This window comes from Bos javanicus, chromosome 5, assembly GCF_032452875.1.
Source record: "Bos javanicus breed banteng chromosome 5, ARS-OSU_banteng_1.0, whole genome shotgun sequence".
Taxonomy (NCBI): Eukaryota; Metazoa; Chordata; class Mammalia; order Artiodactyla; family Bovidae; genus Bos; species Bos javanicus.
Window position 1 is genome coordinate 75,561,024 of NC_083872.1, and position 27,904 is coordinate 75,588,927.

At 48.4% G+C, this 27,904-nt stretch overlaps 1 protein-coding gene across 1 annotated transcript in view; it reads right to left on the reverse strand.

The window, feature by feature from the left end:
- Positions 1–1,357: 1,357 nt before the first annotated feature.
- Positions 1,358–27,904, reverse strand: part of CACNG2 (calcium voltage-gated channel auxiliary subunit gamma 2) — a 124,935-nt gene continuing 98,388 nt past the window's right edge. The window contains exons 2-4 of the mRNA XM_061417360.1: positions 25,110–25,193; positions 6,714–6,854; positions 1,358–5,381 (exon numbers count right to left, since the gene is read on the reverse strand). Of these exons, the coding sequence (XP_061273344.1) occupies positions 4,846–5,381; positions 6,714–6,854; positions 25,110–25,193 (761 nt within the window). The 3' untranslated portion in view covers positions 1,358–4,845. The remainder of the gene's footprint in view (positions 5,382–6,713; positions 6,855–25,109; positions 25,194–27,904) is intronic.

Consider the following 27,904-nt stretch of genomic DNA (forward strand, 5'->3'; position numbering starts at 1 on the left):
TAATGCATTTGGAGAAGTGCTTACATCCTTCCTTCAAATAATTGACCCTGGCAGTTTAACTAGAATAGAGCCAGACGCTGGTGGACTAGTTTTTGAGCTGCCTTCAAACGGGGCCTTTCTCTAATGTCAAGGGTCAAATTTTCCCGTTAGGTTAGCCTTGGTAGGCCAAACATTTTGTTGCTGTTGTTGTTTAGTTATTGAGTTGTGACCAACTCTTTGTGACCCCATAGACTGTAGCCCGCCAGACTCTTCTGTCCCTTCTTGCCTATTCCAGGCAAGAATACTAGAGTAGGTTGCCATTTCCTTCTCCAGGGGATCTTCCTGACAGAGGGATCGAAGCCACGTCTCCTGCTCTGGCAGGTAGATTTTTATTGCTAAGCCACCTGGGAAGCCCCAGGCTGAATGTTTGTGTCCCTCGCAAAATGTATGTATTTAAACCCTAACCCACGACATGATGGTATTGGGGGCAGGGCTTGGGAAAGATAATGAGGCTTAGATTAGGTCATAAGGGTGGGGCCCACATGATGTGATTAGTGTCCTTATCATAAAAGAAGACCAGAGGCTGGCTGTGCTGTGTGAGGACAGTGAGAATGTGGCCGTCCGCAAGCAGGAAGATTGTTTTCATCAGGAATCGAATCTGCTGACACTTTGATTTTAGACATTCTGGACTCCAGAACAGTGAGAGATAGCCATCCCGTTTATGGTACTTCGTTATACCAGCCTGAGAAGACTAAGACACATCTCGTCTTGCGTTTCACATTTGGAGAGTCCCAGGTCCCCCTGCTAGACCTTCCCTACTTGTCTCCCAATCCACAGTCCCCTCTGAAGAGCACCCCTGTACAGCGGACCCTCTAAGTACACTGGCAGGGTCATGCCCATTCCAGGCTGCACACTTTCACTGGGAAAATTGAAACCCTGGAGTGATGTTGGGATGTTGATGGAGGCTGATTTATTCTAAAGCTGAAAACTCAAGGATGTTATGTTCACGGCCTTCAAATATCTGAGGGACTATTGTGCTGCAAAGGGAAGAGATTCATTCATTGCTGCTGGTCAATGGAAGAGGTGGGTTGAAATGCATGTGGGGAGGAGACTTTTACCAATGAGCATGGGCTGGGGCTGCCTATGAAGTAGGTGGGCCTCCTGTTGCTGGAGGTGTGTAAATATCAGTAAAGGATATTTAGGAGGAATCGCATGACCTGGGGAGTAGGGCTATTCTACTGTGTGGCTTCTAAGCCTCCTCTTCCTCAACTCAGGTCTGAGAATCTGAGTTCTCAGATTTCAGCTTTAGAATGATCTTAAATGGGATGCTAGGAGCTGGGAAAGCAATGAAAGAAATCCACTGACATGAGGACCAAGCTATAAAAAAAAATCTTTATTTCATGTACCAGGATTTTTTTTTTCTTTTTTCAGTTTTCAGCTTTTTAAAATTTTTTTCTGTTAACAGTCTGAAAAAAAAAAAGGACCCACCAAGAAAATAAAATGGAGGTTGGTTTCTTGAACTGGTTTGAGCTGGACATGAGCAATTGTCCACCCTGGCAAGTGGCGCCTTCACGGTCCTGAACCCAGCTCCTTCCCTCCAGGCCCCCTAGCCCTTTCACCCTATACCTGCATGGCCTTCTTCAAGGGGACCCAGGCCCCAGGCCTCATGGCCCAGGAAAAAGTGCTGATTGCCATCCCAGACACTCTGCCAGGACTCAGAGAACTGGGGTCAAGTTTCCTCTTTGGACAGTGCCCACTTGTTGTTTTCTTGGGGCTTCTCCCTTATCTCTCCTACTTGATCCTTTCAGGTTTGGAATCTGGGGGGGCAGTGGGCAAGGCTGAGGTGGGAAGGGAGCGATTATGACTTCTGCTCAGACTGAGAAATACTGGGTGGCCCCCACCCCTGGCTTTGGCTGCCATAACTCTGTCCTGGAGCCCCCGTGGCCTCCAGGGAACTTCCAGGTTGGCGGGCAGATATTCTGTCTTGTGGCTCAGGCTGGGTTTAGGGTTCCAGCTGCTACTGATCTGAGAAAAGAGCTTTCCTTCCCCAGACAAAGGATGGGAAGGGCAGCTGGGAGTGGGCAAGCCCCTGAAGCTTTTCCAGCCATTCCCCCAACCCCCCAGAGCTCAATTTAAGAGAAGGCCAGGCCAATGTCCAGAAAGAGACGAACCAAGCCATGCTGATGGGGGCAGGAGGGGCCCCTGCCTTCAGCACAGTAACTGGCAGGCTGGGCTGAAATTCAAGCTTGGGAAAGCGATTGGTTTTCTTTCCTTCTGAATGGGCCTTGCTGCTCTGGGGAGAAAGGGGAGCAACATGGGACACCCTCAAACTTTAGTCTGTAGTCTAAGGTTAGCTTTGGGGTTGTTCCTCACGCTGGGACCAACTGTGTAAAGCTCTGCTCTCCATCTCTCAGCCTTCACCTGTCCCAGCAAACCTCAGGGGAAACTCCTTTCCCCTGACCCCCAAACACTATGGGGGAAGCCTGGTGGCTGATCTTCCTCCAAGGAAGTCCCCTCTGCTCTCTGTGACCGGATTATGGAAGTCAAGAAAGAGGACACAAAACAAAGAGTGGCTTTGGGGCCCTCTGGGACCTTTCCCTCTCTGTCTGAACGGCAGAATACATTTGCTCACGTGTGTATTTTTGCTTTGACATTGGATGTAGGGGCAGGGGGTTGGGAGCACAGTGAGGAGGCATATGGTGCGTGCGTGTGTGTGTGTGTGTGGCTGAGCATCTGAGTGGCTGACTGATGATTTGGGAATGTCTGGGGGCTGGATGGCAGCCATTCTGGTCATCCCTTGGCATCCTCCTCTGGGCAGGTGGCAGATCTTAAGAGTCATGGACACCAAGCATGAGAATGTGCCTTCAGAGCTCATCTGGGCCAATCCACATGTTTATACAGGGAGAAACTGAGGCCCAGGGAAGCCTCAAAGCCGGGGATTCCAGAATCCAGAGCGGGATTCCAGACTAGTGCCCTTTCCATGCATGCAAACTGTGTGAGTGTGTGTTGTGTGTGTGTGTGTGCATGTGGTGTGGTGAAAGGGTGTGCATGAACAAAAAGGCCAGTATGGAGCTGTGTCGTCAATGGCTTTGGAGGGCATGAGCCAGTCTTCTCTGAATCCTGCTACTGGCTGGGGAACTGGATGGAAGGGTTTGGACTGAGTGTGTGTCCCCATGAGTGATTCCACTGCTGGGCTTCGAGGACTGTGAGAGTGTGTGTGTGTGAGTGTGGGAATGGGTGTGCTATCTCCCTTGTGTGGAGCAGATTCTCAATGATGGTTCTCTCTCTTTCATATGAGCAGCACTTTCCCGGAGGAAGGAAAGACATCTTTTGTCACAGCCCCTGTGGCTCCCTGGGGCCTCTCCCTTTCCCCTCCTGCTTGAAGCCCAGCTCTCATCTCTCACAACAGCTTGTTGGTTTTTTAAAATGGATTTGTATGTTTGTTTTCTGTTTTCTCTTTACAAGTTCCCTGCTAAATTTTAAGTCCCCCACCCCACCCCATTTTTTTTTGTTTGTTTTCACAGTTTAAAGCTGGAAAAGAATTAAAAGAAAAATACTATCTGATTTTCTTGCAAGTAAATCCACTTATTATATATTTACATTTATTTATAGTCTGTGGTTTTTTTATTAAAAAAAAATCACCACTTGTTTTTCCTTTTTCTTTTGTAAAAAGAAACCTTTTTGCAGTGTCATTGTTGGACCCGCTGGGCCCTGAGGGGGCTTCAGCGAGTCCAAGGACCCCCAAAGGGTCAGTGAGCCCCCTTCCCAAGGGGTTGGGGGCCGATGAGTCTGGGGGTCCGCCATCGCCCCAGGGTCATCGCATGGCCCTGAGGTGAGGGGTGAGGAGGGAGAGATGCTTTATATCCCCCCGGGGGGTGGGCATCTCCTGCCCACAAGGACAGGAGCTTGGGGTGGTGACCCCAAGAGGCTCACCCTGAGGATTCCGGGGTTTTCCGGGCATCTCAGCAAGCCACTAGCAGCCATCCCCTCTCCTTCCCTTCCCTCAAGGCCTAGGAAGTCATCACAGTGGGTTAAGGACCATAAGGACTGGGAACCCCAGGGCTGGACAAGCCCCAGATGCACCCCCCTCCAGGCACCTTTCGGACAGGAGGGACCAAGGACTCTTGGGTCACCTGGAGGCCTACAATTGCCCCATCAATGCTGGGTGGAGCCGGCTCGCAAGCCACCGAGCTTGCCCAGCGTTCCTGGGGCACCCATCCTGAGGCTCCAGGGACCTGGCAGTGACCAAGAGGCTAACCTGGCCCCGGGGCCCCTGAGTCTCCACCTCCCCCACTCTCCCAGGGAGGCGGAGCCCGCTTGGGGTTAAAGGGAACAGAAAAGTAACTCTCCCTGCGTTAAAAAAAAAAAAAAAGTAACATAAACCCCTGATAAATGCAAAGAACGTTTCCCTTCCTTTCTGCTCCTTCTCATTTTTTTTTTTTTGCTTTAATATTATCTTGGTTCCCTTGTATGTTTTCATTTAAATTAGTTTTTATTAAATGTTAAAATAATGGTACATGGGAAATCATGCATTTTCATTTAGATTTATTTTCTATTTTTAATTTTTATCCTCTCGCTTTTTTTTAAAGTTTGTTTTTCCTTCCCTCGTTTATATTTTTGCACATTTATTGTTTTGCCTTTGTTCCTCTTATATGTTGTTCTTTTTTTTTTTAATTTACTTGTTATGTTTTTCTCTTTTTTTGTTGTTTTTTTGTTTTTGTTTTTTTGCTTGCCTTTTGAAAGGTTTGTCCCCCCTGGTATGGTTTGGTGTCCCCGCCCCCCACCCTCCCTTCACCCCCCGGCCCATCCCGCGGGCCGCGCCCCTCCTCCCGGCTCTGGGCGGCGCCGGCGAGGCCCCCGTGGGCTTCATACAGGGGTGGTCCTGCGGTTGGCTGTGTTGGAGTGGAGAGAGTCTTTGTTCTCCTTCTGGATACAGTTGTGAACTTGGAGGAAGCTGTTATCCCTGTCGGAGTTGTAGGTGGCGGTGGGCGTGGTAGCGGCCTTCAGGGGGTCCCTGCTGAGGGTGTACATGGAGATCTCCGTGGACGGCAAGGTGTTGAAGCCCTTGATGCCCACGGGGGAGGCGTCCCTGGAGTGTGAGGGCTCGGTGGAGCGCGAGCTGGAGCGGCTGCGGCGCTGGTAGCGGTAGCGGTAACTGGGGATGCGGGTGATGGCGGAGGCCTGGAGGTAGTCCGTGGCGCGGGCTGTGGCCCGCAGCTGTTTGTGCCGGTCGATAAACATGTGCACGGCCAGCACCCCGACCATCTCGGCGATGATGAAGGACAGGGCCCCGAAGTAGAAGGACCAGCCGTAGGAGTAACTATTCTTTTTGGAGTCGCTCTTGGAGGGGTCTCCGGCATTGGCAGATATGTACACTATAATGCCAATGATGTTACTCAGACCTGCGGGCGGGATGGGTGTGGAGAGGAGGCAGGGTGGAGGGGAAAGCAGAAATAATGATGGTTAGTATCCAAGGAGGATGCCAGGCCCTGGGCAGGGTGGCGGTAGGCGGACACCTGGATGTGCTTTCCCTGGTCCAGCCGTTTTTGTGGAGAATGGATGGGCTGATATAGGGGGAAGTTGCAAGCATCACCTTACTATCCTATCATTCTGTTTGGAGAGAGCCAGAAAGGGAAGAGCTAACAGAATCACAGATACGGGAAGAAGGGAGAGAACAACGGGGCATTCTACAATATACTGAGTAATAATAATATTAGTTATTGAGCATTTACTACCTGCTTTCACAGCTGAGTGCTTTGCAAAGGGTTTGCAGATGAGAAAACAGATTGCAGAGAGGCTAAGTAAGTTGCTTAAGGCTGCATTGGGATTTGAAGCTGCTGTAGCAGGGGGTTAGGGCTTCCCTGGTGGCTCAGTTTTAAAGAATCTGCCTGCCAATGCCTGCCACTGCAGTTCAATCCCTGGGTCAGGAAGATCCCTTGGAGAAGGAAATGGCAACCCATTCCAGTATTCTTGCCTGGACCTGATGGGCTACAGTCCATAGGGTATGAAAGAGTCGGACACAACTTAGAGTCTAAATAAGAACCACAGGCAAGGGGTTAAGTCTGGTTCCTGGAGCCAGACTGCCTATATGCAAAGCCTTTGGCAAGGTAACCATCATCTGAGTCTCCATATCTGTGAAGTGGATATAATAATAGTGCTTGCTTCTTTTAGGTTGGGGGAAGATTAATACACATGAATACGTATGAGTTACTACTACATGTGAGTTAATACACATGAAAGCTGTTAAGAGTCTGCATGTGGTAAGTGCTGCTTAAACGTTAGTTGTCGTTATTAAATGGCTTATGCTACAACCCATGTTCTTCTGGCATCTGAAGCCAGTGTGACTTGTCACGTAGCTGTGCTGAGAAATGTGGTTTTGAATGCCTGCCTGCTCCCACCTGGGTAGGACAGGGAGGGAAGCGGGTGATGAGGATAGACCCAGCACTGGGAGTGGGGCCTTCTCTCAGGAGGTGGGGGAAAGGTGAGTCACTGGGCTAAAGGTCAGGTGTGGGGGCAATCCCGGTGGACTCAGTGGAGGGCTCAGGCCTGGCTATGGCGCGGGAGCCCAGCACAGCCTGCCTTCTGTGCGACTTGGCCTGTTGGAAGGTCCAGAAATCCCTCTCCTCTCTCCCCTCCTTTCTCTGCCAGGCCCCTCCAGTCACCAGGCCCCGCAACCTCAGCCTCCTCCCTGCTGGTGGGCCTGGCCTCGGGCCGCCTGGCGCAGCAGCTCTTACCTGCAGACACGAAGAAGATGCCGGCACTCAGGATGATGTTGTGTCGAGTCTTATAGAACTCGCTGGCTGCGATGCAGAGTCCACCCATGAAGAGCAGAATCACACTCAGGATCGGGAAGATGCTCGAGGCCCTCACAGCCCCTGGAGAACACAGTGGGTGGGGAAAGAGAATGCCATGGCTGTGAGATGAGAGGTGGTGTGTCAGAGGGAGGAGAGGGAGGAGCTCACGGGAGTGGGGGCTGGGTGAGTTTTATGGACACAGGACCAGAGTGGAGGTTGCTTAGCAATACTAGGGAGGGAGAGAGAGGGAGCATGCCACCGCTCAATTCACAGGGGCTCCCCACTTCTTCAAGGATCAAACCCCAGCACTTCATGAGACTCACATGGCCCTGTGAGACTTGGTCTCTCCCCAGCCCCACCTTCCCTTCTGTCCAGCCACAACAAACTTCCCATGACATATTATTGCACGTTTCTGACTTTTGCCTTACTGAGCTTTCTTCCTAGAATGTCTTTCTTGCTCTTTTTCACTCAGCCAACTTCTATTCATCCATCAAAGCCCAGCTCAAAGTCCCCTCCTCCATGATGCCTTTCCTGATTTCTTTAGGCAGACTTATTAGCTTTCTCCTCGGCACTTTGGGGCACTTGGGGCACAGAGAAAGGCAGTGTGTCATAGTGGTTAGAGCTGGGTGGTTGGACTCTGGCTTTAGCATTTATTAGCTGTAAAAGTTTGGGTAAGTCATCTCATCTCTTCATGCCTCAATTTCCTTACCTGTAAAATGGGTGTGGTGATAGTTCTTGCCTCTTAACATTATTGTGAGGACTAAATGAGTTAATTCTGATAATGTACTTAAGATAGGTCTCTGAAGCCATATAGTAAACACTTGTTCAGATAGTTATTATAGTAAATAGTTGTTTATATATATGCATCCACCATAGGTCATGGGATCCCATGAGAGACAGGATTGTAGTTGTTTTTTTTTTTTTTAGTTCTCTCTCTTCATTCATTCTGTCCTCAATACCTAATTCAAAGCCAGAGATACAGAAAGCCCCTGATACAAGCTCGCCTTGTGAATCAATGTGGAGAGGTGGTCCGGAAAGAGGAAGAAACTGACACATTGCAAAGAAAACAGAAGAGAATAAAAGCAAAAGCAAATTTAAAAAACCTCTCAAGACAAGAAGGAAGGATGAACAAACAGGCAGGAGAAGAAAAGAATATTTTTGTGAATATTTTACCCCAGCATGGAGGAGGATGAGAGAGAGGCACAGATGGCTGGGGCAGGGGAAGGAAGGTGGTTGGAGGTATATGAGGGGGACTGTGTCTGAAAGATGCCCCAGAGGTGTGGAGTCTTTGGCAGTGTGTCTGGAAACTAAAATATTTGTTTTCTATCCAGATTCAAATGGCAGAGAGTGACCTCAGGATCTCCAACTCCATGTCCCGGCCTGTGTGGACCAGGCAGGACGCAGAGGTATCTGGTGGCTATTATAAGGAAAACGATGTCTTCCTGACATGTTGGGGTGGCTTGAATGGCAACCTAGGAAGTTAAGTCCTTTTAGACTGAGAACCCTTTAGCTCGGTCCAGAGGGTGGTTGGGGTGTATGCTTTGGAGGGGAAGTGCCTGCCCTACTGGCCCATCCCTGTTCCTTCTGGTGGCAGCATGACCACAAAGGATCTGTGAAGAAGATAATTTTTCTATATAGAACTTTAGGAATTTTTCTAAGGAAGAGTTTTAGGCCATTTACTGTGACATGTGATATAAAACCCTTCTTTCCCTGGTGGATCTTCAGTCTACACTGCTCATGATGCTATTGAATGAATGGATTATTTTGGGGGGACTTGAAGAAGGGTGGAGTTCTGTATTGCAAGCTGGAGGCACCTGAGCTGCTCATTTTGAAGCAGGGGCAAGAGGGTGAGGGGCAGCTGGGTTACTCTGCAATCCAGTAGCCCTCTCCCCCGGCGGGCAAGGACTGGGCTACCTCCTCTCCAAACCTGAGTGGACGCTTTCTTCCTGCAGGTCTTTTCTGAGATGATATCTCTATCCCCAATTGGATTGACACATCCCACCCCCACCATACAGGAATGCATGGCCAGATGCGCCCATTCACAGCTAATTGGAGGCCCATCTCCATAAGTGCATGAGAATGGCGAGAGTATATCGAAGACCCAGCTCACAAAAGGTAGGATGGATTAAACAACCACACCGCGTTGCGTCTGACATACACGGTACAATTTAATCCTCATAATACCTCTGCAGGGTGTATTTTTTGCCCCAATTTATAGATGAGAAAACTGAATTTCAGAGAAGTGATGTAGCTTGCTCAAAACCACCCAGTTAGTAAGTCAGGATTCAAGCCCAGATCAGTCCAACTTTTGGATACCCTGGACTCTTCCTCTGGGGTTTTTAAAGAGCCCAGGAAGCACCCTGCAGGGTTCAGAGATCTGGGTTCTGGTCCCAGCTCTGCCCCTCCTTGCTGTGTGGCTGAGGCAGGTACGTTGCCCCCTCTGGTTTCTCCATGTTTAACATGGGTGTGGACCATTAGATGATTTCTAATGCTTTTCCTTATCTGTGTGGATATGATTTCTGACCAGCTGGAAATGGGGACGACAGTATAAAGAAAGTTAGAGAGGTTGGGGTGACTTCCAAGGGGCAGCAGCGGCTGCTCAGATGAGCAGGATGGAGGAAGATCTCTGGCCTTCTCTCTGCAAGGAAGCAGGCTCTTCCTGCCCGCAGTGTGCTGCATTTGGCAGGCTAGGTCTGCATCCTCAGAGCTCATGCCTCACGGCAGCCCTGGGCCTGACGTTTCCGGTTCAGCCAGTCTGCTGTGGGAGCCTGGATGCCCCAACTCCGTTTTTCTGCCAGCAGAGAGAGCACCAGCTGTGAAGGGAGATGAGATGCTGTGTGTGTCTGCATGCACGTGTGTGCACGCGTGTGTGTATGTGTGTGTGAACTGGGTTAGGGGAGTGGGCCGGCTGGAAGGAGACGTTTGCTATGTTGCAGCCAATGTGGAGAAAACAGGACCACTTCACAAGGTAACAAAAAAGCAAGCAGGCAACAAACAGAAGCCTCTTTACTCCAGCAGAGCCAGCTCAGACACCAGCCTCCCTTGGAAGAGGCCTCTTTACACAGAAAAAAGGTGATGGGGCAGCTGGGAAACAGTACCAGCCTAGGAAGGCTGAGGTCCTCAAGACATAGATCCAGGCTGGTACAAAGCTGGTTTCGAGCTGGCAGGGACCCCCACACTGAAACAGTCTTCTGAAGGAGGTCATTCTGGCTGGGCAGTGTCACAGAGGGATTTTGAAGTTAGCACACCTAAATTCAGAGCCTGGCTTTGCCACTTAATAACTGTGATCTTGGGCAAGGGTCTTTACCTCTCTAGAGCCTCAGTTTCCTTGTCCTGTAAACGGGAAGAGTCATAATAATCTCCTGTTCATAGGAGTGTTGTAAGGCCTTGCTGCTCAAATGGCAGTCGAGTACCAGCAGTGAGGGCATCATGAGAGGAGCTTAGCAGAAATGCAGATTCTCAGGCCTCACCCCATCTAGTTAAACTGTACTGAATTAGAGTCTGCATTTTGGATAAACAACAGGGTCTTACTGTAGAGCACAGGGATCTATATCTGATACCCTGTGACAAACCATAATGGAAAAGAATATGGGGAATTCTCTAGTTCTCGAGAGGTTAAGACTCAAGTGCTCTCACTGCCAGTGCCCAGGTTTGATCCCTGGTTGTCAGACTAAGATCCCGTAAGATGTACAGCATGGCCAAAAAAGAGAAAAGGACATGAAAAAGCATATATATATATATAACTGAGTCACTTTGCTGTACAGAAATAACAGTGTTTTAAATAAACTATACTTCAATAAAAATACATAAGAAAAGAATCCACATTTTAACAATATCTTTGTAACAAGACTAGTATGTGCCTGAATGTTTGAGACGTGCTATTGCAAGAACTAAATTGGATAATAACTGTTTTGTTTCTGATACTGGGAGGGCAGTAAAGGATAGTGATTTTTGTTATTTTTAATGTCCTTTTTCTTTCATGCCAGACACAGTTTCCTTATGAATTATCCTGACTTCCTACTAACCTGTTACGGTATTAATAGTAATAGCATTACTCAGTTCAGTTCAGTCACTCGGTCGTGTCTGACTCTTTGCGACCCCATGGACTGCAGCATGCCAGGCCTCCCTGTCCATCACCAACTCACGGAGTCCACCCAAACCCATGTCCATCAAGTCGGTGATGCCATCCAACCATCTCATCCTCTGTCGTCCCCTTCTCCTCCTGCCCTCAATCTTTCCCAGCATCAGGGTCTTTTCAAATGAGTCAGCTCTTTGCACCAGGTGGCCAAAATATTGGAGTTTCAGCTTCAATGTCAGTCCTTCCAATGAACACCCAGGACTGATCTCTTTTAGGATGGACTGGTTGGATTTCCTTGCAGTCCAAGGGACTCACGAGTCTTCTCTAACACCACAGTTCAAAAGCATCAATTCTTCGGCGCTCAGCTTTCTTTATAGTCAAACTCTTACATCCATACATGACCACTGGAAAAACCATAGCCTTGACTAGACTGACCTTTGTTGGCAAAGTAATGTCTCTGCTTTTGAATATGCTCTCTAGGTTGGTCATAACTTTACTTCCAAGGAGTAAGCGTCTTTTAATTTCATGGCTGCAATCACCATCTGCAGCAATCTTGGAGTCCAGAAAAATAAAGTCAGCCACTGTTTCCACTGTTTCCCCATCTATTTCCCATGAAGTGATGGGACTGGATGCTATGATCTTAGTTTTCTGAATGTTGAGCTTTAAGCCAACTTTTTCACTCTCTTCTTTCACTTTCATCAAGAGGCTCTTTAGTTCTTCACTTTCTGCCATAAGGGTGGTGTCATCTGCATATCTGAGGTTATTGATATTTCTCCCGGCAATCTTGATTCCAGCTTGTGCTTCTTCCAGCCCAGCGTTTCTCATGATGTACTCTGCATATAAGTTAGATAAGCAGGGTGACAATATACAGCCTTGATGTCCTCCTTTTCCTATTTGGAACCAGTCTGTTGTTCCATGTCCAGTTTTAACTGTTGCTTCCTGACCTGCATACAGGTTTCTCAAGATGCAGGTCAGGTGGCCTGGTATTCCCATCTCTTTCAGCATTTTCCACGGTTTATTGTGGTCCACACAGTCAAAGGCTTTGGCATAGTCAATAAAGCAGAAACAGATGTTTTTGTGGAACTCTCTTGCTTTTCCAATGATCCAGTATATGTTGGCAATTTGATCTCTGGTTCTTCTGCCTTTTCTAAAACCAGCTTGAACATCTGGAAGTTCATGGTTCACATACTGTTGAAGCCTGGCTTGGAGAATTTTAAGCATTACTTTACTAGCGTGTGAGATGAGTGCAAGTGTGCACTGTGGCTGCAACGGCGCACGAGCGTGGGGGCTGTGAAGGTGCACGAGCATGACTGAGAGGCTCTACCCCAGGCCCGAGGTCAGGGGCGGTGGCCGAGAGGAGCTGACCACATCAAAGGTAAGGAGCAGAGGCTGTGGTTTGCTGGAGCAGCCGTGAAGAGAGACCCCATGTCCAAGGTAAGAGAAACCCAAGTAAGATGGTAGGCACTGAGAGAGGGGATCAGAGGGCAGACAGACTGAAACTACAATCACAGACAACTAGCCAATCTGATCACACAGACCACAGCCTTGTCTAACTCAATGAAACTAAGCCATGCCATGTGGGGCCACCCAAGATGGCTGGGTCGTGGTGGAGAGGTCTGACAGAATGTGGTCCACTGGAGAAGGGAATGGCAAACCACTTCAGTATTCTTGCCTTGAGAACTCCATGAACAGTATGAAAAGGCAAAAAGATAGGACACTGAAAGATGAACTCCTCAGGTTGGTAGGTGCCCAATATGCTACTGGAGATCAGTGGAGAAATAACTCCAGAAAGAATGAAGGGATGGAGCCAAAGCAAAAACAACACCCAGTTGTGAATAGGACTAGTGATGGAAACAGAGTCTGATGCTGTAAAGAGCAATATTGCAGAGGAACCTGGAATGTCAGGTCCATGAATCAAGGCAAACTGGAAGTGGTCAAACGGGAGATGACAAGAGTGAACATCGACATTCTAGGAGTCAGTGAACTAAGATGGACTGGAATGGGTGAATTTAACTCAGATGACCATTATATCTAGTACTGTGGGCAGGAATCCCTTAGAAGAAATGGAGTGGTCATCATAGTCAACAAAAGAGTCCGAAATGCAGTACTTGGATGCAACCTCAAAAACTACAATGATCTCTGTTCGTTTCCAAGGCAAACCATTCAACATCATGGTAATCCAAGTCTATGCTCTGACCAGTAATGCTGAAGAAGCTGAAGTTGTACAGTTCTATGAATACCTACAAGACCTTCTAGAACTAACACCCAAAAAAGATGTCCTTTTCATTATACGGGACTGGAATGCAAAAGTAGGAAGTCAAGAAACACCTCGAGTAACAGGCAAATTTGGCTTTGGAATACAGAATGAAGCAGGGCAAAGGCTAATAGAGTTCTGCCAAGAGAACACACTGGTCATAGCAAACACCCTCTTCCAACAACACAAGAGAAGACTCTACACATGGACATCACCAGATGGTCAACATCAAATTCGCATTGATTATATTCTTTGTAGCCAAAGATGGAGAAGCTCTATACAGTCAACAAAAACAAGACCGGGAGCTGACTGTGGCTCAGATCATGAACTCCTTATTGCAAAATTCAGACCAAAATTGAAGAAAGTGGAGAAAACCACTAGACCATTCAGGTATGACCTAAATCAAATCCCTTATGACTATACAGTGGAAGTGAGAAATAGATTTAAGGGACTAGATCTGATAGACAGAGTGCGTGATGTACTATGGATGGAAGTATGTGACACTGTACAGGAGACAGGAATCAAGACCATCCCCAAGAAAAACAAATGCAAAAAAGGAAAATGGCTGTCTGAGGAGGCCTTACAAATAGCTGTGAAAAGAAGAGAAGCAAAAAGCAAAGGAGAAAAGGAAAGATATAAGCATCTAAATGCAATATTGTAAAGTAATTAACCTCCAATTAAAATAAATAAATTTATATTAAAAAATGTAATCCAGAAAAGAAACCAAAGAAGAATAAAATTTTTATTACTTTAATTTTTCTAATATGAAACATAAATGTTCTCTGAGATTAAAAAAAAAAAAAAGAAAGATATAAGCATCTGAATGCAGAGTTCCAAAGAATAGCCAGGAGAGATAAAGCCTTCCTCAGTGATCAACGCAAAGAAATAGAGGAAAACAATAGAATGGGAAAGACTAGAGATCTCTTCAAGAAAATTAGAGATACCAAGGGAACAATTTATGCAAAGATGGGCTCAATAAAGGACAGAAATGGTAGGGACCTAACAGAAGCAGAAGATATTAAGAAGAGGTGGCAAGAATACACAGAACTGTACAAAAAAAGGTCTTCATGACCCAGATAGTCACAATGGTGTGATCACTCACCTAGAGACAGACATCCTGGAATGTGAAGTCAAGTGGGCCTTAGAAAGCATCACTATGAACAAAGCTAGTGGAGGTGATAGAATTCCAGTTGAGCTATTTCAAATCCTAAAAGATGATGCTGTGAAAGTGCTGCACTCAGTTTGCCAGCAAATTTGGAAAACTCAGCAGTGGCCACAGGACTGGAAAAGGTCAGTTTTCATTCCAGTCCCAAAGAAAGGCAATGCCAAAGAATAGCATTACTATTAATACTAAAACTTATCATGAGGATAAGAGAATATCTTATTTATTCAATGCACAGGTATTTATTGATCTACAAGTAAGCGTATGAAACTGCACAACACCATTTCTGGGTTTCTTCCTACATGCCAGGCCCCACTAAGTACTTCCCATGGGTGAACCCACTTAAACCTTCTACCAACCCCATGACGGTATGAGTCTTGGTTGCATATTACAAATAATCTCCAGGAATTGGCAACATATTTCGGTAAAGGGACACATAGTCAAGGTTTCTGGCTTTGCAGCCGTAAGGTCCCTGCTGCAACTACTCAACTCTGCCCTTGTAGCATGAGAATAGCCATCAGCAATGAGTGTGGATGTGTTCCAATAAAACTTTATTTAGAAAAATGGTGGGCCAGATTTGGTCTGCCTATTACAATTTGGCCCACATAGTGCCCTGTACTAGGGAAAAGCTGTGTGGTCCAGAGTGGAGGGATGTTTTTCTTTTGACTATGTGGCCGTCACCATGCTTGGTTCCAGGCTGAGCATAGAAGGTTTATGGGTGCAAAATCAGGCCTGGTCCATGCCTTCATTGAGTTTAAGTTCTCATGAAGGACATATGGCACAGATGAACATGTAATTAACAATTAGGATGAAGTGCTATGCCAGAAAATTACCCATATGGCACCATGAAGGCAAGTGGTAGGCTAACGTACTGCAAGGAGATCAAACCAGTCAGTCCTCAAGGAAATCAGCCCTTCATTGGAAGGGCTGATGCTGAAGCCGAAACTCCAATACTTTGGCCACCTGATATGAAGAACTGACTCCTTGGAAAAGACCCTGATGCTGGGAAAGATTGAAGGCAGGAGGAGAAGGGGACAACAGAGGATGAGATGGTTGGATGGCATCACTGACTCAATGGACAAGAGTTTGAGCAAGCTCTGGGCATTGGTGATGGACAGGGAAGCCTGGCATGCTGCAGTCCATGGGGTTGCAGAGAGTCGGACACGACTGAGCTGAACTGAGTGTCATCTGTAGATGGCTGATGCTGACTGAAGGATCAGTGTGTGCTGGGGACACACACACTGAGGATCTGTGTGAACCCTTAGTTCTCATTTACAACTCCATAATTACTCCCATCACACACAGACTAAAACTGAGGCACAGAGAGATTAAGCCTTTTGTTCAAGCCCACTCAGGGAGGAAATGGAGGAGCTGGGTTTGTGAACCTAGGGAGTCTGACTCTAGGCTGTGCACCAAACCACTGCACCCCGGCTCTCAGAGCATCCTCATGGCTCACATGGGCATTGGAGAGGGCTTTCCTGAGATTGATGGACAAGGGGAAGCTAAGTGGGCAGAATAGAGGCAGGGCGTTCTAGGGAGAGGATGCAACATGAGCAAGGGCTGGAAGACGCATGGCTCGTCTGGGAACTTGAAGGGGCTGGTCACAGAGACCTAGAGCGGGGCCTTGGGGAGCTCTAAGGGAGTTGAAGCAACCGGGCCCAGGCCACCCGGGGACTCACAGGTAGCCTTTAAAGGTCTTAAAGCTAGCAGGGCCATCACAATCTGATTTGGATTTTAATTAAAAATATTTTTTTTGGCTACACCCAGGGCATGTGGGATCCTACTTCCCCAACCAGAGATCGAACCTGTGCCCCCAGCATTGGGAGCACAGAGTCTTAATCATTGGACCACTAGGGAAGTCCTGATTTGCATTTTCAGAAGCAAATGAATTAAGAAGGGGTCCAGGGTTGCTATAGGGCATCAGGAGGAGGACTGTTTCTCACCACATAAGTGATAGTGGTGCTTGGACCAGGGCAGATGCAAAGAGTCTAGCAGGGGAGGGTGCATTTGAGGGGTGTTTAGGAGGTGAAGTAAAGCTTGGTGATGAATGGATATGTGTGGAGAAGAGGGTGGCGTTAAGGATAACTTCTGGGTCTCGAGTTTGCTGGCTGGTTAGATAAAACCACTTATGGGGCTTGGAGAGGATCAAGGGGTAAGGAGGGAAATCAAGGTTTGTTTGGGACACATGAAGGCTGAGGTGCTCTGGGGACATGCATGGGGAGCATGGAGCGGGGAGATGGATGTGTAAGACTGGGGCACAGAGGCTCAGTGTAGGCTGAAGCTGTAAATGGGGAGTCAGACTCCGAGGTGAGCACAGCAGAGCTTGAGCATGGAAGAGTAGGGGGTTTACCTTGAGGCTTGGGGAGCCCCAGTATTTAGTGACTGGCTTGGGAAGACCTTGGGCCAATCTCTTGGTGTTGCTGAGGCCTCCACTTCCTTGTCTGTAAAATGGGACTGAAAACTGGAAATCTGTCTACCTTATAGGGTGCCTGCTAAGTCACTTCAGTAATGTCCGACTCTGTGTGACCCTATGGACTGTAGCCCACCAGGCTCCGTCTATGGAATTTTCCAGGCAAGAATACTGGGTGGGTTGCCATTTCCTCTTTCAGGGGATCTTCCCAACCCAGGGATCGAACCCTCCTCTCTTACATCTCCTGCAGTGGCAGATGGGTTCTTTACCACTAGCACCACCTGGGAAGCCCCACCTTACAGGGTGACAGTAATTAAATCGGAAGAAGACTGTGGAAGCTTTTGAAAATACAGAGCCTTAGGTAAACTAGGAACAGTGTATTATTGTTTTCTATGCTAGTGATGAAAATGAAGAGTGTCATAAGCACCCAGAAGGGAATATCATCTAGCCTTTGGGAGCAGGTAGGCTCAGCCATAAATCCCTCACTCACCCTTTCTTTGGCCACGTTCTGTAGACAGATCATCTCCAATCTAGTGCCCTGTGAGCCCAGCACCCATGGTGTCCTGTGGTGGGCACAGCTGGAGGACAAGTAGATGGCTGCACTCGGGGATCCTGCTTCCACACTCAGTCTGGCAGAGGAGGAGGGGAGTGGTGTATAGGGTGGAGGGAGGTGGGCGGACCTCTGCCTAGTGCCCACTCTTTGCCTGGCTTGTCCTGAGGCCTGATTGTGGGTTTTCCCTTCTCTGGGTCTCAGGTCTGGCTCTGATTAGGTGGGACCAGATGACTTGTAAGGTTTCATCCATCCCTGGTGGTCCTGTGCCCCGCAGACCTCCATCAGAGACCATTCAGCCAGGCTGGCCAGGTGCTGGTCATGCCTTTCATCAAAATAGTCATCATGATCAGGTATAGGGGAAGCCGGGGCTCCTTATTTTCTTGGCATGGTGTTAAACTCTTTATGCCTGTTATTCCCTTTGGAATTTGATGTGTTCTAACAGGACACAGATGTGCTGGGTTGGGTGGAGCTTCTGGGCTCTGGGGCATCTCTCTCCATCTCCTCCTGCATGCTGTGCTGGATGAGGAGCCAGTGACTGTGAAAGGGGATGAGCTGCTGTAAATGCAGGTGAGAGTGAGCGTGAGAGAGTGAGTGTGTGAGAAAGAGTGACAGGAGAGAGGAGGAGAGGAGGGAAGAGGCAGGGGGAGGGAGGGATGGAGGGAAAGCCACTCAGAGCGGTGGTTAGGAGCGTGGGCTCCTGATGTGGGCTGCTTGGGGTCCCATCCTGCACTCCCCTGGTCTCCCACTGGCGGTGTGGCCTCTCTGTCTCACTTTTCTCATCTGTGTAATGGAGACACCAACGGTACCTACTTCTTAGGGTTGTTGTGAGATGAATGAGGGTAACGTGTGGTGTGTCAGGCCAAGTGTTCCATGAAAGTTTGCTCTATCTACTGACATAGGAAAGGAATTTCAGACCCCAGCGAGCTTCCTCTGGGAGGGCCACCTGTGCAGGTGGTGGAGGCTTTCTGACTTTCTGTGGTCTCTGGGGTCGGTGATTGGCTCAGGAGAGATGGCCTGAGCCATCCCATGTTGCCCCCACCCCACGAGGCTCAGTGGCCCCCTCTGCTGCAGGACACACCCAGCTCCCAGGGCCACAATAAGGGGCAATGAGTCAACGCGTCTGAAGAAATGAGAACCGTGTCTGGTACCCACAAGCCCCAGGAAATGTTAGTTCTTACATGGCAGAGAGTATTATTGCTGTTTCTCAGGGGCCTGGGGTTACCTAGACTGATGTTTATTAAAGTACAGGTCGTGAAGTCAGTGTGGTGAGGGTGGCATTGGGTACTTTAATAAATGAACCAGGACAGAACAGAAGCTATCCCCATGGGCGGAGGGTGCGAGGCGGAGGTGCTGATCATGAAGCATTCACTCTGGCTGCCTGGATGTGAGTTAGTAGGGGCTCTAACTTAGATATTCCTGACTGCAGGATGTGGTCACCCCACCACAGTGACCTCTGAAAGGGACGTCCCTCATGACAAGTTTGCTGAAAAGGGCTGCAGTTCCCGGGCAGTGGACAGGAACATGTGGCCTGGATAACCAGGGAGGCAGGTGGTGTCCCAGGGCTCCCAGGTGGTTCAGATGGTAAAGAATCTGCCTGCAATGCAGGAGACCCAGCTTCGATCCCTGGGTCAGGAAGATCCCCTGGAGGAGGAAATGGCAACCCACTCCAGTATTCTTGCCTGGAGAATCCCATGGACAGAGGAGTCTGGCAGGCTGCTACAGTCCATGGGGAGGCAAAAGAGTCACTTCACAGCTGAAGTGACTTAGCAGGCACCCTTTATGGTAGACGGTGTTCTGATTTTCAGTCCCATTTTACAGACAAGAAAGTGGAGAATCCCATGGACAAAGGAGACTGACAGGCTATAGTCGATGGGGTCACAAAGAGTCAGACATGACTGAGTGACTGAACACACAGGTGGTGTCCCAGGAATTGTACTGGGCTGGGGCTGGTCACTGTCCCTCTCTGGGCCTCAGTGTCTTCCTCTTCTGTAAAATGGGAGAGTGGGGCTGGTGACCCTCACAGCATGTCTACTTTCAGCATTTCTGGAGATGGAAGGCTGTCTCCTGGAACTTTGAAGCTCTAGGGGGCAAGGAGGGGCAGTGCACTTCCCTCAGCACTCCCCTGGGGTAGCTGGGGAGCCCAAACAAAGCACCGCCCTAACCCTTGTCTCATGGTATCCTCAGAATTGCCCCTCACCCTCACCTGGACTGGTATACATTGAGGTTCAGAGAAGGTGAGTATCTGGTCCAAGGTCACAGAGCAGAGCTCACCTTAAATTCAGGCCCTTTCATTCCAAGTCCCAAGCTCAAGCCTTGACACCTGGTATCCCCCACAACGACGTGCCCTCCACCCCCCGCCCCCTGGTCCTCAGGGCCTGCTGGGACTGGCAGAGGGACATGGAGAAGGGGGAACAGGGGAGAGCATGGGCTTTTCTGAGGCTGGGATGGGTGGCTTTGGCTCAGCTGGAGCCCCTCCAGCCTCATTCTGGGAAGAGGAGGAATGTGTTAGGCAGCTCTAGGGAGAGTGGTTCCTTGTATATTTATTCAGCAAATCTCTCCCGGGCCTGACTGAGGGCAGGCCCTGCACTGGGCGGGGTGGGTGGGAGCAAACTCTATTTGCAGCTACTCCCTTCAGTGTCCTCAAGCTGTTTCAGCATCCAGTGGGAAAGAAGACTGTAACAGAGTGGTCACCTTCCTGCAACCCAGCCTCCTCCACATCCCCAGCCTCAGAGGAGGGCTGCACTGTCCACCATTTCCCAGACGGGACACCTAGATGTCACCTGAGTCTTCTCTCTCTCACCTCCCCACTCCACCCCGATGCAGGATGCCAGTAATTCCTGCTGGCTCCAGAACTAGTCCCCCTTCTCATCCACCTCCCTCACCTCCTCCCTGATCCAAGCCCCATGTATTTCAAGCCTAGGTCATGGCTGTCATTTCTTACTGGTCTCCCTGTTCCTGCTGAGACCCCGGAGTCAGTTCTCCAGGAGAAGCGGAACAGTGCCATTAGCCTGGACCTCAGTCCTTTCCGCTCAGAACCTTTTCACGGTCTCATCTCAGAGTGAAGCTGAGGCCCCCAAGCCCTAGTCTGGCTTCCCATCCACAGCTCACACCCTCAGCCTCATTGTGTGGCCACCTCCCATCTCCTGGACACAACACACACACACTCACACTCACACACACACACCATGAAGAGACCCATGTGCACACAAGCAGACTCACGCATACACACAGGCACTTATATTCAAACTGACAGATGCTCAGATGCACAGACACGCAGGCATCAAAAGACACAGCACACAGCACACACTCATGCCCCTGGGCACAAGACAGACACGTGGACACACCAACACACAGTAAGAGTCACAGGAAGTCACACCTGGTCACCACCACCTCTTCTTCACCAGCTTGAGGTAAGCAGCTTTGGCAAGAAGAGAGAGGGCTAATATTTTAAGGACAACTGGACTATATGATGATCTACTTTTACCTAGTTTGTTTCACTTTTTCTATTTCATATTCAGTGCTCCCATTTCATTTAGTTTGTGTTTTCCAATTTCTCCATCTCTTCAGTTTTTTTTTTTGATGTTCTTTCTCAAGCCTTTATCAAGCATAGTAGAAAAACTTTTGTATACATATATATAAATATAATATATATATATTTTAGAAAATGTATGAATTTTTGCCTATCTAAAAAATTTATGACATTTTGATCCCACTTGTTTGACTTATGTATGAATAGAATGCTAGATTTCTAATTAAAAAATAGATATGTAACAAACAAAAAAGGTTTACTGTATAGTACAGGGAACTATAGTTGATATCTTATAATAACCTATAATGGAAAATAATTTCAAAAATAATATATGTGTATATGTATAACTGAATCACTTTGTTGTGCACCTGAACTAGACTTCAATAAAATATATATATATATATATATATATTTAAAAAAGAAGAAGAGAGAGGGCTAAGGAGGTGCCACACAGCAGACCCAGCTGACAGCCCCATGGAGCTGCTTGGAAAAAACAGACTGGTTACCATGACTTTGTGGGTAAGTTAGTGATAGGTGGGCAAGGCCTGTATTAGCCGCACCTTTGTGGGGCCCAGAAGTCCAATGACTCAGGGTGATGACTGGGACCAGTTAAGTCTGTCCCTCCTTGGACTCTGTGGCTGTGGAGAAGCTGGGGATCCCGTTGAATACCCACGGAGACTGGGCAGTAAAAGCATTCATTCATTCACTCATTCATTTGTCCCATCAGGTATTAATTCGGTGCTTTCCTTCTGCCCCGTCCTTCAAGTGGTGTTGAACTTGCCTGAAGCTTGGTCTGCTGGCTTGAAAACAAGTGAGTCCCACTTTTTCTGCCAGTCCAGGAGATGAGCTCTGTGCCCCTGGCCAGTCATGCCCTCCTGGCATCCTCCGCCTCCCTCTCTGCTCCAGATCCTCCATCCAACTGGTGGATCAAGGATGGCGGGGGTTACCCAGGCCACCTCACCGGCCACTCATCCTCAGCTCCTTCCCTGGGGCTCCTCCTCTGCCTGGCCTCCGAACCCTGGGGCTCAGATCCTGACCTCTTCTTTCTCTGCACCACCTTCTTGGTGCTGTCATCAAGTCTCATGGTGCTAAATATCGTCCCCATTCTGACCTCTCTCAGACTCCTGACTCCGGCCAGGTCCCACCCTGTGAGTCTCAGACTCCATGTCACCTCCCCAGGGAGTCCGTGGGCCTCTTTTACTTATTGTGGCCGATACTGAGCATCCATCCTTCCCCATCCCAACCTGCTCCCTCCATGGGCACAAACCTTGGAGTCATCCTTTATCCTTTCCTGTCCCTGGAAATCCACATGCAACCTTTCAGAAGATCCTATATGCAGACCCTTGGGAATATTTTGAGGCTCTGACCCCTTCCCACCTCCTTCACTGCCACCACCTGCGTTCAAGCTGCTGTCATCTCTTGTCTAGATGATTGATCATAACAGGCTCCTTGTTTTTTGCTTGTTTTCTCCATCAGGGTGTAACTTTCATGAAGGCGCTAACTTTCTTTATTTTGTCCACACTGAGTCCCCATACCATCAACAGTGCCCTATACATAGTGGTAGTGAATATCTCCTGAGCGAATGAATGAATGGATGAATGCTTCTAGAGTCCAAGTCTCTGCATTGGTGCCACCTTCTCTAGGGAACACTTTGTAATGATGGCCTCCGGGCTGGGTTAGGCACCAGGCTTCCTCAGCACCCCGGATCACATTCTTTCCCTGCTTGAGGCATCTAGGTTAGGTTCTTGGGCCTGTCAACCCACGTAGTAGATGAGCTGAAGGTTTAACAGACCAGAAGGGGGCGGGGGGTTGGGGGGGGCGGGGTAAGTTGACTCAGGCCCCACCCACCCAAATGCAGCCCCGCCCATCTCCCTGGACCAAAAGCCCATCTTCAGGAGAAGCTCCGCCCACCTTCCTGGGCACCGGCTCTGCCCACCACACTAGGGCAGGCAATCTTTCTAGAAGAATGACTTCTGTCTTCTAGTTTCTCTAACCAGTCAGGTTACAGGTTGACAGAGAATGATGGGAATTCACATCTTCCAGCTTTAAATAATTACTTTTGTTGTCTAACCCCAGACTAGCATATTACAGATCAGAGGTCAACAAACTGCCAAATGAGGCCTGTTGCCTATTTTTGCAAGTGAAGTTAAGTTGCACGGGAGCAAACACAGCCATGCTCAGTTGCTTCCGGGTTTGCTTTTGTGCTACAAGGTCAAGGTTGAGTAGTTGAGACAGAAACTTTATGGCCCACAAAGCTTGGAATGTCTCTTTTCAGAAAAGGTTTGCCAATTTGTTATAGATGCTTAAAAAATATTTTTGGATTAAGTCAACTCAAGTCAGACTCCCAGAAACCTGTGCTGCTAATTTGCATTCAAGTCTTCTGTCTAGAGACACCAAAATGAACCAAACACTAAACAATTCTTTCTTTAAAATTCAGGAAATGAAGGTATAGAGTAGGTAGGAATAGCTGCTGAAGAATCCTGCCTTTCCTTTCAAAATAGTGTTTATTGGGCACCTTCTATCTTCCAGGAACTGTTCTTGGTAGAATAATGAATGAGACAAGGGTCCTGCCCCAACACTGGGCATCTGACTGATAAAGTATCGCCCCCTCACTGGGCTCAGCCAGTGTGGCTTTGTGCGCAGACCCCCACGTGGCTCCCCTTTCCATCTTCTCTCTTGGGGGCGTCTCTGCAGGCCCCTGCCTCCCAAGTCCTGCTGTTTCTCTGAGGGTCCACCTACTAGGCTGTGCTCTGCCTGCAGCCACGGACGGTGCCTCATTCATTCCTCTGGAACTCTCCAGCACTCAGTGCAGACTCTGACATACAGAAGGTGCTCAATTTGTTTCTATGCCCTCGCCAGGCTCCTTTGAGAGCCCTATACCAGGTAATAGGGGTTTCCCTGGTGGCTCAGATGGTAAAGAATCTGCCTGCAATGAGAGAGACCCAGATTCAATCCCCGGGTTGGGAAGACCCCTGGAGGAGGGCATGGCAACCCACTCCAGTATTCTTGCCTGGAGAATCCCGTGGACACAGGAGCCTGGTGGGCTATGGTTGATGGAGTGGTTGATGGGGTCGAAAAGAATTGGCCAAGACTGAGCAACTGACACTTTCACTTTCAGACCTCATAATGCTGAGGAAGAACAAACGATCCTTCAGGAATTCCATCTGAGAGCAGTGTCTGCAGGAATTCATAAAGGGAAAGGACGAGCCTAGTAAGATATTGCCCCTTCTTCTTTAAAAAGAGACCTATGAGTGATCTGATGTCCCCTTCCTTTTTCTTGCCGCCTGGCTGGCTTCATGTTCCACGGGCTTTGAAATGAAACCCAGATTTCAGGCTGACCTGAGAGTTGGGTTTGATGCGAGGAGTAATTATTGAAAGTGACAGGGGTGATCCATATAATAAAATGCTTTCTACATTTTTCATAGAAATGATCCAATACTAACCACTGCTGTGGGGGATGGGAGGGAGGCTTTGGCTGGGGAAGGGCACTTGGGAGCAGAGCGGGTAGAGGGGGGCAGGGAGGGGTGCTCCTGGGAGGAGAGCAAACTGCTTTCAGAAGTGCTGTCTGAGAGCTTCGTACAGAGCTTTCAGCTACTTCTGCTGGGGTGGCTTTGCGGTCCCATGCATTAAGGACCCTCAGCCTCTCTTCTGGAAATCCTTTTCTCCTGGAACATTTTACCTTGTTAGTTTTCTCTGCTTCTTGAGAGATTTTCTTTGGGTCTCAAAATGCTTTCTCTTGATACTATGTCTCAGGTGGATTTAAGATCACAGCTATTACATCAGGATTTAACTTTGACTTGATTTGTGGGGAAAGAAAAAAAAAAATCTCATTGTTTCAGTAGAAGTTCCAGTCTGGCACTGCCTGGTGAGTCTCCTCATTGGATTGTTCAAGAAATATCTACGGAGTACTTTCTATGTGCCGGGCACTGGGCTGGGAATATAATGATGAATGAGATAGGTAGAGTTCTATCAGAGTTCTAGTGGAATTGGCAACACTGTCAGGGAGCTGGTTGCTCAAACAGACATGGACCCAACAGCATGATAAAGATGCTAGGCTCTGGGAACCCCTTCAGGGGCATAGAGGACTTCTTGGAGGAGGTGTTGTTTCACCGGAAACCTGGAAAATGTGTAGGATCTTGCCAACAAAGAGGGGAGGAAGGGCGTTGCGGGTAGAGGGAAATAGCACACCTGAAGGTTTGGCCATGGAAAGGGGGGAAGACAGAAGGCTCAGCTTTTTCCTGCCCTCTGCAGTGACAGAGACCTCTAGATAGTTCTGGCCTTGGGCGCTTAAAGGATGGAAGGGCAAGACCCATCACCAGGAGAGAGATAAAAAAAATTGCATCCACTCACGGAGGAAATATTCTGCTGTGTCAGCTTCATAATCTGCATCCTCTGGGAAGTGATCGATTTGCTTGCAGAGACCTTTGAAGTTCCCTGGAAAACAAGGGAAGAAAGTGCTTGTGAGACATCCAAATCTCCAGGGACTCAGTGCCCACTGGCCTCTTCCTGACTTCTTGTTCTTCTGAAGCTGGCTCAGTCCTCTCCCTCACTTCCCCCCTCCCCCCTCAAGGAAGGTATCGCTTTGTCTGTTTGGACATCTGCCCAGTGAATCAAAACACACACACCCGCGGTGCTGCAGAGAGGATCTAAGGCTTAAGACTTCAAAACCCAGCCTGCCATCTCTGCATCGAGGCTTCTGAGGATTAGCTGAGGCTTGGCGGGCGGTGGAGGTTTGAATCTGGGCTGGGGACTGCCACGGAGGAGACTGGTGAATACCAGCGTGCCTGCCTCTGTGCCCCAGCTCGGCTGGGAGTCACCTCGTGTTTTACATGCGAGAAAGTTGATCGCTTTCCAAAGAGGGCAGACCCCAGACCGAGGCTGACAAACATTCCCACAGCCCTTTAGATGAGTTTGCAAAGCATTTTCCCATCTGCAATTGCATGGAAGTCACTATATGGAGCCTATGAAAGTTCTGCAATACTCCTAGGGTTGAACACCCCACCCAGGCCTGGGTCACTGGCCAGACTTGTGGAGTATGACTCAACCTGTGAGAGGAGTAATAGCATCTTCATTTTATAAATGAAGAAACTGAGGCTCAGGGAGACTGGATACAAGTGTGCTTATATAACTATTTTAGGTATTTCAAGCTAATACAGTATATAGGTAATTCTGTACTACATATTACAGAGAAGATGGTTGATCCTTACCCTACAAACCTCCCTTAACTGTCTCTGTGCCAATTCAAATAACTGAATAAGTCCTCATGGCCAGGAAATGATGGAATCTGGGCTCAAACAAAGACCTTTTGGTTTTAAAACTTTCCTTGGTGATTGCTGAGAAGGTGAGAGCCAGCTCAGATGAGAACCCCTAGCCCAGTGTCTAGCAGATCCCCAGCAGTGATCCCTAAATGAATGAGTGAACTACTGAATGCAATCTTCATAAACACTTATGTGGAGAATAGAATTTACAAGCATGGCTGCTTCATGACAACAGAGACTTTTGTCTGTTTCATTCACCATTGTGTCCCGAGCACCAGCACAGGCACGATGGATGTTGCCTGACTTTCTCTGAATGACTGGACACTCGAAACTGTGCAGGGAGATACGGCGACAGTGGGTGAGAGGCAGGTTCTGCAGCTGGCCTGCCTGGGTTTCGTTCAGCCTCACGGAGATGCCTCAGCTTCCTCATCAGAAAGCAGAGATCATAGCGATTCTTCCTTTGTCGATTGTTGTGGGGATGACATGAGCTAACACGTCTAAAGCGCTCAGAGCAGTGCCTGGCACATTAGTAAATGTGCTGAGGGTATTGAGTGAGAGAGAAATGAACCTTGCTACATTTAGCCCCTGACATTCAGGATTTTCCTGTGATAGAAGATAATGCCACCTAATTAATACAGTCCTTAATATGTGTGAACAATTTATTTTCTTGTAAGATCCTGAGCCTTGTAGCCCATAAAGTAGGTTTTATTATGCACCATAGGTATTATTTAGGAATATTAAGTCATTATTACACATATACACAGCCGGATATATCATACAGCTGGATATACAGAATGTGCTCAGTTGCTCAGTCATGTCTGACTCTTTGCAACCCCACGGACTGCAGCCCATCAGGCTCCTCTGTCCACAGGGATTCTCCAGGCAAGAACACTGGAGTGGGTTGCCATGCCTCCTCCAGGGGGTTTTCCCAACCCAGAGATCGAACCCAGGTCTCCTGCATTGTGGGCGGTACAGGTATGCTTATATAATTGTGTTTCTAGCTATTATAATATGTATAGGTAACACTGGGGATCCTAGGTGGTGCTAGTGGTAAAGAACCCGCCTGCCAAGGCAGGAGACAAAGGAGACATGGGTTCAATCCCTGGGTCAGGAAGATCCCCTAGAGGAGGGCATGACAACCCCCTCCAACATTCTTGCCTGGAGCATCCCATGGACAGAGGATTGTGGCGGGCTACAATAGGATTGCAGAGTTGGACATGACTGACGCGACTTAGCATGCATGCATAGGTAGTTCTGTACTACATATAACAGAGAAGATGGTTGATCCTTACTTTACAACCCTCACCTCCCCTTAACTGTATCTCTGCCAAATTCACTTCCTTTCCCAACTTCTGCAAGAAGAGAGATTCCCCAGAGCATATGAGGACTCCAGGTAGACAGAATTTGGCTCAGAATGCTCCCAGTGGGGCAGGTATCTTCTCTGTGTGTGCTGGACCATGTCTTGTCTTGCTTAGCACCCTCCCCACCCCATACCTTGCTGTCTCCCCCTCCTCTGTGGTCATGAACATGTGCCCACCCTGCTCTCAGCATCTTGATGCATTAACCAGAGGCTTCCCCTACCTCTCCTGACTTATCCCCCATCCAACCACAGACTCTTTTTTCCTGAGAAGAGTCTTCATTTCTGCTTCTAAGAGGATAACATTTACCTCCCCATTGGTAAAATTACAAATCACTGTATTTGAAAACCACTTTGCAAAGCACTTTCCTTTTCTCTCAGTTCAGTCTGACAAGTATTTCGTCAGCACCAACTTGGTGCCAGGCATCTTTATAAGGAATCTGTGCAGGAGGTGAGGCGCTGAGAATGGTACTGAAGTGCCCCATGGCTCCTGACAAATTGGGGACTGTACTCAACCCCCAACCACAGGT